At 63.1% G+C, this 13295-nt stretch overlaps 3 protein-coding genes across 3 annotated transcripts; 1 reads left to right on the top strand and 2 right to left on the bottom strand.

The window, feature by feature from the left end:
• Positions 1 to 451: 451 nt before the first annotated feature.
• PAN0_016c5262 (autophagy-like protein 8) lies at positions 452 to 8050 on the bottom strand (the record flags this gene model as incomplete). The annotated part of the gene is made up of 4 exons (XM_014799203.1): positions 452 to 6394; positions 6665 to 6799; positions 7067 to 7274; positions 7689 to 8050. 4 exons carry the CDS (start codon positions 8048 to 8050, stop codon positions 452 to 454), a joined length of 6648 nt encoding a protein of 2215 aa, XP_014654689.1.
• A 1311-nt stretch (positions 8051 to 9361) lies between these two features.
• Positions 9362 to 12457, top strand: PAN0_016d5261 (FACT complex component Spt16; the record flags this gene model as incomplete). Its single annotated transcript, XM_014799202.1, has 1 exon — positions 9362 to 12457. One exon carries the CDS (start codon positions 9362 to 9364, stop codon positions 12455 to 12457), a length of 3096 nt encoding a protein of 1031 aa, XP_014654688.1.
• Positions 12458 to 12603: 146 nt separating this feature from the next.
• PAN0_016c5260 (MGMT family protein) lies at positions 12604 to 13139 on the bottom strand (the record flags this gene model as incomplete). Its single annotated transcript, XM_014799201.1, has 2 exons — positions 12604 to 13037; positions 13109 to 13139. The coding sequence occupies 2 exons, from the start codon at positions 13137 to 13139 to the stop codon at positions 12604 to 12606; spliced, it is 465 nt and encodes a 154-aa protein (XP_014654687.1).
• Between the last annotated feature and the right edge of the window lie 156 nt (positions 13140 to 13295).

The raw sequence follows: 13295 nt of genomic DNA, 5'->3' as shown, positions 1-13295 counted from the left end.
GGCCTGCATGGCACTGCACCGCACTGCACCACTCCACCCAGTCGGCTAGCTTCCAAGCGAAGTTGAGCTGCATCCAATCCCCACCGCGCACCTTGGCCCTTTTCTGCCTTTGTGAGCCTTTTCCCCCGCCCATCGGAAAGCGGCAAGGAGGCAGCCCGGCCTTCCCCCTTTTTTTTGCCACTGGTCCCCTCCGTCTGTCAAAAAAGAAAATCGGCGCCTGTCTCGCAGTCGGACCTCGAATCGAATCCATCATGCAAGGAGTCTAACGCCCATTTTCCCAATTCAACCTTCAGGGTCCCGCTCCGAGGCCATACACTCAAGCTCTCACTCACACCCCCACCGCACCTAGAGCTTCACTCTCACTCTCCAAGTCTCGAGTCGGTCACCTTGCGTACAAACACATGCGTTGATGCCACAAATGCCAAGCTAAAAGCTAAGCTGCACTGCACACCTACACGCGCACAAAGTCGTCTTCCCCACCGCCCTCGGGTGTGCTGCCCCGGCTCTCGTTGGTGGTGGGCGCCACGATGCCGCTGAGCTGCGACCAGTCGCCCGAGTTCTTCGAGTGGAAGCGTGTGCCCATCATCTCGTCGTCGCCGTTGGGACTCTGCAGCATCTCGCCCTCTTCGCCGTCTTGGGCTCCGGACTCGGCCAGCGCGCGCTCCGGTCCGGCCGATCCGTTCGCCAGCCGCGACCGCTTGCTCGCATTCTCCATGCCACCCACGCGTCCGCCGCCCGTCTGCAGCCGTGGAAGATCCTGCGACCGCCGTCCGGCTACAAACGCCAGGAACGGATCCGCCGCCTTGGATCCGCCTCCACTCGTCGCCGCTGCTTTCGCCGCCGCTGCCGCTGCTGCCGTTGTCCCACCAACTCGGCTCGGACTCTCGCCTGCGCCGCCCTCGCCGCCCTTGCCGTCACCCTCCAGCACTCGCTGCGGCGACGACAGCGTGAGACCGTGATCCGCCGCGCTCTCCTCCTCCTCCATCATGCTGTCGTCTGCATTCTGAGCTTCCGCCTGTGTATCCTCTCCGGCTGCGTTGCGCTCGCAAGCCTCCCCTTCGTCCTCGTTGAGCGTCTCGTGCTCGATCAGCTCGCCCGACCCACTCGAGTCCCGGTCCACGTTGAGCAGATGGTGAGGCTCGTCAATTCCATCCTCCTCGATGCCGTCGTCGTCGTCGTCGTCGTCGCTTTCATCCTCGTCCTCCTCCTCGTTCTCCCCATAGTCGAACAACGCCGCCCGGTTGTGGTTCACCCAGTCCGAGCCGAACCCGCTCTCGGCCTGCCGCTGCACTCCGCCAAAGATGCTCGCACGCGACATTTCCAGGTGCTGCGCAGACTGCGACACCGACGCCGTCGTCGTGCCTTCCGCCTCGCCCTGCCCAGACTCGCCGCTCGAGGCAGCCTCCTGCTCGCCCGCACCGGACGCTGGCGCATCCACACTGCCGCTCTCCTCGTCATCGTCCATGCGAAAGACATGCGCATCGCCCTCGTCGCCCTCGGCATCCACAAACTGGCTCATCGAGCCGCTTTCGCCCGACGGTCGGTGTGGTCCACCGTCAGCGGGGCCGAGCACAAGCTTGCGTCGGGTGCGCTCCTCGCTCGTCGGCTGCGGAGCGTACCGAGCCACCTCCTCGTTCGACAAGATCCCCGACACCGGCTGCTGCACCTCATCCGACTCGTCGTGCGCCAGCTTGGCGATCAGCCGGTTCAGCTCCTTGCTGCGCGACTGCCCCGATGCGTACAGCTCCTCCTTGCGGCACATTTGGCCTAGCGTGCGCGCCAGCGCGATGCGCACATCCACCACCCCATCTTCGCCCATCGCGCTCAGCCGGCCCAGCAGCAGCAGCTCGCACGACGACCGCTGCATCCCCGCCTCCACTAGCGCTCCGATGCACAGCAGGCACGCAACCCGAAGTCGGTATCCAACGCTGTCGCCCAGATCGCTCACCATGCCCAGGAAGCCGTCGGCGATCACCTGGTCGTGCTCCGCAAACGCCCGATACAGGTTGGGCACGCACACCACGCCCGCGTCCCGCACCGCGCTGATCGGATCCGCCAGCGCCAACTGCATCAACGACACCAGATTGCCCTCCTCGTCCGACAGCAGAAACTGCTTGGCCATGCTCGGAATGTGCAGCGCAAGCCGCTCTCGCAGCCGCCAGTCGCGCAGCGAGCCCGAAGACCACAGCGACACCATCTGCCACAGCATCTTCTCCGCCTCCGCCTGCGGCACGCACGTGAGCAGCACGTCCATGTTCTCAAACATCGCCGTGCGCACCTCGGCCTCCTCGTCCGTCACGAACCGCGTCGCAGCAGGCAGCAGATCGTCGCGCGTCGCCTCCTTTCCCACAATCTTGGCGATCTCGTGCAGCGACGCCGCAAGGCTCTTGCGCACCTTGGGCTTGTCGCTCTGCGTCAGCTCCGCGTGCGCCTGCTTCAGCCGACTCCACTGCTCTGCCCCCAGCGTAAGCACCACCGCAGGCAGATTGTACGCAACCACCAGCGGCCGTTCCGGGTCGAAATTGTTGCCCCGGAAGTTCTGCTCCCAGGGCGCCGCGTCCATCATCGAGCTTTCCTGCCCCTCCTGGCCATACCCGAAGCTCGCCAGCAGCGCATCGTGCTCCGCGCGCGACGACACACCCACGCCCAGCTCCGAGCCGGCCTCGTCCATCATCATGGCGCTCTCCTCTTCGAACAGCGCCTCGGTGCCTTCGGGATCGCTCGTCTTGTCAAACGTCAGCGACGCGTCGCCCTGCTGCGGTGGTCCATCGAACGGCTCGCCCAGGAAGAAGCGCACCAGCTCCTCGGGAACGCCCACCGCGGTGCCGTGGAACATGTAGATCACCTCGCCGATGATCTCGAGCGCCGCCATGCGCAGGTGGCTCGACACGTCGTTCACCAGCGCGCGCATCATGACCAGCGTCTGCTCGCGCCGCAGCTCCTCGTCCAGCTTGCCTAACACCGCAGGCAGCGAGAAGCACGCCGCTTGCCGCACGTGCCAGTTGCGGTCGTGGATCGCCTTGTGCAGCGCACCAAGCACCGTTTGCTTGACTGTCTCCGTCGACATGTTGCGCGACAGCGGGCCCAGCGAGCTCGCCACCTCCTTGCGCACGTAGAACGCGCCGTCGTCGATCAGCTTGAGCACCTCGGGCGCGAATCGCCCAATCAGCGCTTCCTGAGGAATGAGTTCGTCCGCAGCCAAGGCCGATAGCAGGCTCACCGACGCCATGCGAGCCACTGCAGACTCTTCGTCTTCGTCGATCTGCACGTCGCTCGCAGAGCCATCGCTGTCGTTGCCAAACATGTGGCCGCCCTGACTCCACGACGCCGCCGAGTCGCGCGACTCGTGCTCCTCTTCCATGGCGTCGCTGTTCGATTCGTCGGCCTCGCCCGATCCGTTGACCGCTTCCACCGACTCGGATTCGCCGGCGGCATCCTCGTCCATGGCTTCCCCAGCCGCATCCTTCTGCACATGGCTGTCAGCGGCGCCGTGCTCGAGAGGCGCACTCTCGTCCGCCTTGGCCTCTGCATCGCCACGCCCATGGTTGATGTGCGCGAGCGCGAGCGCGACGTTTTCGAGTAGCTCGGTCTTGACCGCCGCCCTGGCCTGATCGTCGAAATGGTACTCTTCGTGCGGGACCGGCTGTCCGTCGCGACCCGAGGCGTGCGTGACGTAGCTCTCCAGGTCCTGTTCCTGCTGGCGCGCCTTGACCTCTTGGTCGCTCTTTTCAGCGAGCTCCTCCTTGGACAGTTCGAGATCGCGTCGATCGAGCCTGTAAAACAGATGAACCAACGACTGCTGCGTGGCTCCGGCGATGATGGTGTTTTGGTTGAGCAGCAGTGCACACAGCAGCGTGGTGAAGGCGGCGAGGCTGATGCGTGGACGCGATGCCTTTTCGGGCTGCGCGTCGTCGCCGTTCTGCTGCATCTCGCTCGACTCGTCGGCGAGCTCGGCGATCGGGCAGTTGCGGAAGAAGAACCACATGACGCGGCCGATCTCGGGCGCAAATGCTGCGCACACATCCAGCTCGTCTGTGGCGAGTCCGTTGAGCAGCGGGATGATGTACTCGACCGCATCGCTCAGCTCCACCTCGCGGATCCACTCGGGCAGCGACTGCGAGACGAGCACGCGGTGGTACGCCATATCGCTCTTGGCAAACAGGAAGATGCGCTCGAGCGTGTTGAGGCTGTCCTCGGCGTGCTCGGGTCCCATGCCGAATCCTTGGTCGTCTTCGTCTTCGTCCTCGTTGTCCTCGCCGCCGCCGCCGCCGCCGCCGAGGCCTTCGTCCATGGCGGCGTCCAGGGGCTGTGCGTCGCCGGCATCCAGGCCGAGCGCCGAGGGCATCACGGCGTCAACATCGCTCGCCATGGCGAGCTGCTGTGCCTCTTGAGCGCTAGGCTCGTCACGGAAGAAGTTGAGCATCGCACTGCCCGTCGACCCTTTCTGAGCAGCCAGAGCGCGAGCCGAGCTTTCGGCCTGCGCGAGCGGATCCATGGGGCTGCGAACGTGATCCAAGACCGTGATTGGCGGCGGCACCACACCGGAGCGCGTGAGGCTTGGCCGCTTTGGCAGCGTGGGTCGCTCAGGCACAACATCGCTGATCTGCGATTCCTGGTCGTTGTCGTCTTCCGACTTTTGGCGGGCATCGTGGTCAGGTGTGTGCTCGGTGTCCTCGTCGATGGCATCGGCATCGGTGATGCCGTCGTCGTCGTCGTACTCGGAGCCCTCGAGATCCTCGTCGTTGGTGCCGACGCTCTCCCTCTCGGAGTTGGAGCCGTCTTCCTCGGAGCCGACGTCATCTGGATCATCGCTGAGCTCGTAGCCGGATCTAGGCGGCATGGCAATGAAGCTGCGCGTCTTGGGCGGGCTTTCGCTGAGGCCCATGTTGGAGGAGCTCGGCCCGGCAGTGGAAGCGCCAGCAAGTTCCAGGAAGGGGGACCGCGGCGATGTGGGCGACATCTTGGGAGATGGAGTTCTCGGTGGTAGTGGGAGGCCTTGCATCATTGGCCCCGAACCAGAGCCGGTACGCTTCCTGGGATCCGATGCAAAGGTGGCCGAGGGTGATTCGGCCCTCTCTTGCGCCCAGGACTGAGACGCACCGCCGGAGCGATGCGAGGCAAGCGCATTGGCCGCATCGACGTGAGGGACGGCCTCGGTGGCAGGCGAGAGCACCCTGTTTGCCGGAGTCTGGATGGTGGGTGCGTCGGCAGAGGCAGGCGGAGGGTTGAAGCCGATCTTGACGACGGGCTCAGAGCGGGCGGTCTCGAGGCTCCTGCGCGGGCTTTTGGCGGGGTCGTGACTGTCGCGCAGAGCGGCAGGGCTGATGCGGAGGATGGGCGATGACGACGAGCCGCGCAGCTCGTGGGGCCGACGCGGCTGAGGTCGACCGAGGATGGTGTTGGAAGCTGCGAGTGGCGAGCTGGACTCGAACGACGCCGAGGGAGAATGCGACAGATTGACCGAGTCCGAGAGCGTCGAGGGCGACGAGCGACCGGGTGAACCTGCGACGGGAGAGATGGAGCCTATTCTGCGCAGCTGATCGGCGCGGTCGGGCGTGGAAGAGCGCGGCCATACCGAGTCCCAACTGTGCTGCGAATCCGGATTGACGGTGCCGGCTGGCGGCGAGGTGGAAGGCAGAAAGATGGGTGAGGGCGCGCGGAAGGGGACGGGAGAGAGATCGGCGCTGGTGCGGCGTGCGTGAGCGAGGCCAGCGTGGGCCGACATGGTGGACTGGAGGCGGGGCGAGATGGGAGCGCCGGGAAAGGAGCGGGCGGGAGAGGCGGTACGCCTGGTGCTGCCTTCGGAAAAGTGGTGATTTGTGCCGTTGACCTGGAAGCGGTCTGCAGTGCGGGCGTGGGGTCGCCGCGAGTCGGACGAGATGGTGGCTTCTGGAGAGGCGCTGCCTGTGCTGCTGCTGCTGCTGCTGCTGGAGCCGGCGGAGCCGCCGCTGATTTTGCGCGCACCAACGCTGAGGGCGGCGGAGACGGGTTTGGAGCGGGAGGCGGAGAAGCCAGATGCGGGATCGTAGGAGCCATTGAGGGCGCGACCGGGCTCCAGGGAGCTCAACGAGATGGACGGAGTGGCATCGGATGGAGCGACGGGGTGGTCTGAAGCGCCAAGGTCGGCTGCACTCCAGAGACGATCGTGAGACTGCAAGGGCCCAAAGCCGAGGATGGGGCTTGTGCGATCTTTTGTGTCGATGGAGTGGTTGCGATTGTGATGGTGATGCGATCTTCGAAGGACCGAGCCGACGGGACGTGCGGGAGCCTGGTCGATGCGCGGAGACAGGCTAAAGTTGGTGTTGATGCCGTCTTGCGAGACTTTGATCTCGGGTTCCTTGGGACGCTCTTCAGTCATGATGGGCAGACTGGTCCGGTTGCGACCGATGACGAACTGGTATGATCAAGGAAGAAGCGAGTCGCGCGAGTCCAACTATGGAGTGACCGCAAGTAGAGAGAGTGAAAGGGCGTAAGGACTGAATCAAATGCCGGATTGCCGAGAGGATGTGATGCTAGAGTGCTTGGACGGTGGAGCACGCCAAAAGGCGACCCGTCTAGTGAGAATTGTCGGTCGGAATGGGGGATCAACAACGAGCCATATTGGATGATGGCGAGGCGATCGTTGCTGCTGTGGTCACGCGAGCCAGCCGAGATGTGGAATTACCCTGGACTCTCGCTGCGGCTGTGAGTGGAGAGTCGAAGGTCGAAAGTCGAGCTGCTTCGACAAGCCAGCGAGGGTGGTGGTGTGGACGATGAAGATGATGATGATGGTCGGAACTGAGCAGCCTCTGGGTGTTGTCTGAGCAAAAGGGCAAAAGCGATAGACCGGGACGGCCCGCAACCCGATTTGCGAGTCGATGCCTTTTTTTCCCCTCTTTTGCGGTTGGCTCGCTGCAGCAGCTGTTGGAAAAAAGGGTAAAAAAGGGAGGATCTCCAGCCGCTGCTGCTGCTCAATCAAAATATTTAAGATCTCCCATCGTCACACGCGCGCGCCCCACCCTGCGCTGCAGAAGGCGAAGGCGAAGGCGAGGGAAAATGAGAAAAGTCGGAACTCAAAAATAAAAACACAAGCAAACCGGCGTTGAGAGTGTTGAGAGGTGGCAGCGTGAGATCGGCAACCGGCCCAAAGGCGTGCCCACGCGCCGAGATGAGCCAGATCGGCCAGCTCGTCAGGGTCGACCCCAGTGATCTGCGCTTTCTGCGCTTCAAAGACGCTGCGCTGCGCTGCGCCTTCATAGAGGATTGCTTGACCGGGCGATCCGGGCGCCTCGAGGCTTCATTGACGTGGGTCTTTTTGCATCATGAGGGGGCCGAGCTAGACGGTATCCAGCAGAGGTGCATCACTGAATGAATGTCGCAGGCCGCCAGTCAGCATCCTCGATAGACTCATGCTCCAACGAGCCGACGAGTCAATCCACTGACCGGCCAATTATCCAACGTGGCGCGCGCGAGATAGGAGACATAAGATTACAGACGGGAGTGCGAAGCGTATGCGAAGACAGGTAGATTGGCCAACGGGTAGGCCAGGGTAGCAATGGAATCGGTGGAGACAAGACACGACACGACACTTTGCGGTCACGGAATGGATGATGGAACGGACTGCCACTACGTGAGCATCGAGGGCCACAGGACCAAAGTGGCAGCGGCAGGGCTGGTGTGCGGGAGAGGGAGCGGTCTGGCATGCTCACAGCGCTTGCAGCTCGCCGAATGTGTTCTCGCCCGAGTAGGATACGTAGAGGAAGCCGTCCTCGTCCTTGTGCTCCTCGTAGATGGCACTCATGAGCGCTGCGGTGGCGGGGAGCACCTCGTCGACAAAGATGAAGATGGCCTTTTCGGGCGCGAGCTTGATGCGCTTGCGGATGACGTAGACAAACTGGCCCACTGTGAGATCCGAGGGCACCAGATACTTTTTCTTGTCGATCGTAGGGATGTCGGTGCGGTCCGCCTTTTCGCAGATCACCGGGATGCGGTCCGGATACTTTTGGCGGATGCGGTCGGCTTCAGCCTTGCGCTTTTCGAACGAGTGCTCGTTCTTGAATGCGGAGCGCATGGTGTAGCGTGCAGCGTACGATGCAGCGTGTGAACCGTGGGTACGAGAGCTGCGAGTGATGTGGATGCTTGCGCAGGGGCAGCGAAAAGCGAAAAGCGAAAAGCGAAAAGCGAGACGCGAGACGCGAGACTGGGTCGAAAGCCAGGCCTAGGAGAGCAGGTGGCGGCGCTCGATGTCCAAAGGGATTCGGCGGAGACCTCGGCGATCGTGGGCGGGTAGAAGAGGAGCGGATGGCGAGGGCGGCCAAGCTGAACGAGCCGTGTTCTAGATCAGGTGCGGTTGGGGTCGGATCGATGCACTGAAGTCGATGCCGAGAGGGTGAGTGCGTGGATGAAGCCGATAGGCAAAAGCAGTGGTGGTGATGTCGATGTTACTGTTGGTGGTGTGCGTAAGCCAGGCGGGCGGAGAGGAGAGCGGGCGCCTCAAGGACTGGGTCTGATAGGCGCGGCGCAGCTGTGTGTGGAGGAGGCCAGCTTTGCGCACACGCTTTTGAGGGCGCTAGGCCACTTCAGGCCAGGCCAGGCGAGGAGCTCAGCTGGGATCGTGCACGCGCGCAGCAACCTGAGCGCACGCCCCCGCCCCGCCCCGCCCCGCCCCTCTCAGCCCAATCGACTCGAGCCGCGCGCTGCTGGCCTCGCCTCGCCTGGGCTGTTCCGCCTCGCGTCCATTTCACGGACCACCCTCTCTCTCGCAGTGCTACAGCCGCTGCGCAACCCGGACCCTGTCTTTTGAAAATCGCGCCTTGAACCCTGACCGAGTCGACTCGATGCTGCTCTCGTGCGCTGGCCCTCGTTCGCTTCACAACACATGCAACCTAACAATGACCGCGGCCCGCCGCGCAATTTGGGCTGAGTCGAGATGCCAGGCTCTCTCGCTCGAGATCGGTGGCGCGCCTCTGCAGTCCAACCCAGCCCGATGCCCACTCAACACCGCAACCTCGTCACCAAGCATCGGGAGGCGCGAAATCGAGACGCGCTGCGAGCGAGAAGATCTCGTAAAATGCGACACGCTCTCGAGAGGTGAGGCTCAGCTCCACTGTTGCGCCAAAAATCGCATCGCTCCGCACAAGCCGCCTTTGCTTTTCTCGACCCATCTCGAGCTGCTTTCTCCCCCTCATCCTCGCTGACTCGCTTGATTTCCAACCACCACGCCGTACTAATCCCACTCGGTACAAAGGGCCACTTCAATCCCCAACTAACTTGCAAGGTCGGCCGGGCCAGACGTACTACTGTAGTAGCAGCACGCCGGCGCTCTCTTCTGCATCCCCGTTCGAGGCGCCTCCACGGCCCATCAGCGTGCCCCTCGCCCACCATGTCGGACCAGATTCAGATCGATGCCAACGCCTTCCAGCGCCGCGTGACCAAGCTTCTCGCGGTGTGGAAGGAGGGCGCCGCCGACTCCGAGTCCCTCGCCGATGTCGACTCTCTTCTCGTCGTCATGGGCGGCCAGAACGACGACCTCATCTACTCCAAGACCACCGCCCTTCACTCATGGCTGCTCGGCTACGAGTTCCCCTCCACCGTCATCCTCTTCACAAAGAACACCGTCACCTTCGTCACAAGCGCCTCCAAGGCCGTTCACCTCGAGGCACTCAAGAAGGTCGCCGCCGGCTTCAACGTTGAGATCCTCAAGCGCTCCAAGGACGACGCCGCCAACCGCGCCATCTGGGACGACGTCGTCGGCCGCATCAATGCAGAGGGCTCCAAGGTCGGCTGCTTGCCCAAGGACAAGCCCATCGGCAAGTTCGCCGACGAGTGGCAGTCGGTGCTCGCCAAGGCGCAATCCACCAACGATCTCAAGATGATCGACGTCAGCGCTGCCCTCAGCTCCGTGCTCGCCGCCAAGGACGACGACGAGATCAAAGCCATCAAATTGGCGTCGCGCATGAGCTCCGCCGTCATGTCCGGCTACTTTGAAAACGAAATGTCCACCATCCTCGACGAGGGCAAGAAGGTCACCCACGAGCAGCTGGCAGAACGCATCGAGGGCAAGCTCGACGACGCAAAGATGTGGAAAAAGGTCAAGGGCCTCGAGGGCGCAGACCTCTCGCTCGCCGACTGGTGCTACACCCCCATCGTCCAGTCCGGCGGCGAGTACGACCTCAAGACCTCCGCCGTCTCCACCAACAAGCGCCTCCAGGGCGCAGACGGCAAGGGCGGCGTCGTCATCGCCAGCATGGGCATCAAGTACCGCAACTACTGCGCCAACATCGGCCGCACCTACCTCATCGACCCGCACTCCAGCCAGCAAAAGCTATACGCTTTCCTCCACGAGCTCCAGACCGAGCTCGCCGACAAGCACATCCGCGCAGGCGCCACCTGCAAGGACATCTACGCAAAGGCGCTCGACATTGTGCGCGCCAAGGACGACAAGCTCGTACAGTCGTTGGTCAAGAACATCGGATTCGGCATCGGCCTCGAATTTCGCGACAGCGCCTACGTGCTCTCGGCCAAGAACGCGCGCACGCTCAAGAAGGACATGGTCGTCAACCTCTCCATCGGCTTCCAGGACCTCGACGACCCCAACCACAAGAACCAAGTGTACTCGCTCCTCCTCATCGACACGCTGCGTGTCAATGCCGACGCCGCCGCCACCTTCCTCACCGACCGCGTGCGCGGCACCAACGACATGGCCTTCTTCTTCAAGGACGACGACGAGGAGGAAGAGGTCGAGGAGCGCCGGAGCCCCGTCAAGCCCGACGGCAAGGTCACGCCCGGCGGCAAGGTCTTACGCAACAAGAACCGCGGTGCCGCACTCGACGACACCGCTGCCGAGAAGATGAAGGTGCATCAGAAGGAGCTCGCAAAGCAGAAGCACGAGGACGGCCTCGCGCGCTTCGCCGGCGAGGACGGCGAGGGCAACGCGTCCAACGAAAAGGTGTTCAAGAAGTTCGAGAGCTACAAGCGCGAGAACCAGCTGCCGGCCAAGGTGGCCGACCAAAAGATCATGGTGGACCACCGTGCGCAGACGATCGTGCTGCCCATCTACGGGTATGCGGTGCCGTTCCACGTGAACACGCTCAAGAACGTGAGCAAGAGCGACGAGGGCGAGTATACGTATCTGCGCCTCAACTTTGTCACGCCGGGTCAGATTGCGGGCAAGAAGGAGGACGTGCCGTTTGACGATCCGGACGCGACGTTTGTGCGCAGCATGAGCTACCGCTCTACCGACTCGCAGCGCTTCTCGGAGCTCTTCCGCGAGATCACCGAGCTGCGCAAGTCGGCGACCAAGCGCGATGCCGAGGAGAAGGAGCTGGCGGACGTGGTGGAGCAGGACAAGCTGATCCTGTCCAAGTCGCGCGCCTATACGCTGCCCGAGGTCTTCCCGCGTCCGGCGCTCGAGGGCAAGCGCGTGCCGGGTGACCTGACCATCCACCAGAACGGCCTGCGCTTCTCGTCGCCGCTGCGGCCGGACCAGAAGATCGACCTGCTGTTCAGCAACATGAAGCACCTCTTCTTCCAGCCGTGCGACAAGGAGCTCATCGTCATCGTGCACGTGCATCTCAAGTCGCCCATCATGATCGGCAAGCGCAAGGCCAAGGACGTTCAGTTCTACCGCGAGGCGTCCGACGTGCAGTTCGACGAGACGGGCAACCGCAAGCGCAAGTACCGCTCGGGCGACGAGGACGAGATCGAGCTCGAGCAGGAGGAGCGCCGTCGACGCTCGCAGCTCAACAAGGAGTTCAAGGTGTTTGCCGAGCGCATTGCCGAGGCCTCCGAGGGCCGCGTGAGCGTCGATGTCCCCTACCGCGAGCTGGGATTCAACGGTGTGCCGTTCCGCACCAACGTGCTGCTGCAGCCGACGACCGACTGCCTGGTGCATCTGACGGATCCGCCGTTCCTGGTGATCACGCTGACGGACGTCGAGATTGTGCATCTGGAGCGTGTGCAGTTTGGGCTGCAGTCGTTCGACATGGTGTTTGTGTTTAGCGACTTTACGCGCGCGCCCATGCACGTCACCTCGATCCCCACCACCTCGCTCGACGACGTCAAGCAGTGGCTCGACTCGGTCGACATCTGCGTGAGCGAGGGCGCGGTCAACCTCAACTGGGGCGCCATCATGAAGACGGTCAACGAAGACCCCTACGACTTTTTCGTCGAGGGCGGCTGGGGATTCCTCCAGGGCGACTCCGACGACGAAGGCTCCGACCAGAGCGAGTCCGGCTCCGAGTTTGGCAGCGACATGGACGATGGCCAGGAGGAGACCGACGTCGAGTCCGACTCGGGCAGCGACTTTGGCGACTCGGCCGCAAGCGAATCGGGCTCCGAGGGTTTTGAGGACGAGAGCGAAGAGGGCGAGGACTGGGACGAGCTCGAGCGCAAGGCGGCGCGCGCCGACGAGAAGAAGCGCCGACAGCAGGGCGGCTCGGACGACGAGGACTCGGGCAAGAAGAGCAAGCGTCGCTAAGCCTCTGCATTTGCGAAGATTGCCAATTCATCTGCACTGCGATCCAGCTGATTGTGATCCGTGATCTGTGCCATCGCGACGAGTCGTTGAGGTGAAAGGGGGGTATCTATCGATGACAACAGGGCTGAAAAGGCAGTGAGAGTGGGCTATTCGTCGTCGGAGGGTTCGGTGAGGTCCGAGTCCGAATCTTGGATCTGCTCATCGTTGGGCTCGTCGTATCCTTCGAGGTGGACTTGATCTGGAAACCAACCGAAGAGGGCCATGTTGATGCGGTACTTTGCGTTGGGGTTGGGGTGGGCAAAGTCGACCGTGACGCCCTCGCCTCGGCCGTGGATGATGGTGACGCCCTCCTGGGTGAGGCGGTGCGCCTGGCGTGCCGCGGCCTCTCCGCCGTCGCCTCGGTCTGCAATCGCGCCGGACGAGCTGATGACGCGGTGCCAGGGCACGTCCGGGTCCTGCAGGAACTTGAGCGCCGACCCGACGAGGCGCGAGTGCGCAGGATGGCCAGTGAGCCGAGCGATATGCCCGTACGACGTGACGCGGCCGTGCGGGATGAGCCGCGTTATGTCGTACACCTTGGCTGCCCAGACGAAGCAGAAGGTATCAGCGCGCGTGCAATCAGAAGAAGAGGCAGGGACGGCGAGGGCTTACCGTGAAACACTTCGGGATTGACCTGAGGCATGGTGTCGTGATGAGAAGATTAGGTTGCCAGGGTCCCAAGGTGGGGGGGGAGGGGAACAAAGTTGAGCCGCGCATCCGTGCGCGCATCGACGAGTGCGCGATATCCGGTGTCCGCCCCACCGAGCAATGAAAAAAGAGGTATCTGACAGCCGAATGC

This window comes from Moesziomyces antarcticus, assembly GCF_000747765.1.
Source record: "Moesziomyces antarcticus DNA, scaffold: scaffold_v10016, strain JCM 10317, whole genome shotgun sequence".
NCBI classification, from domain to species: Eukaryota; Fungi; Basidiomycota; class Ustilaginomycetes; order Ustilaginales; family Ustilaginaceae; genus Moesziomyces; species Moesziomyces antarcticus.
Note: the sequence above shows the minus strand (reverse complement) of the source record. Positions and strands in the feature narration are given on the sequence as shown.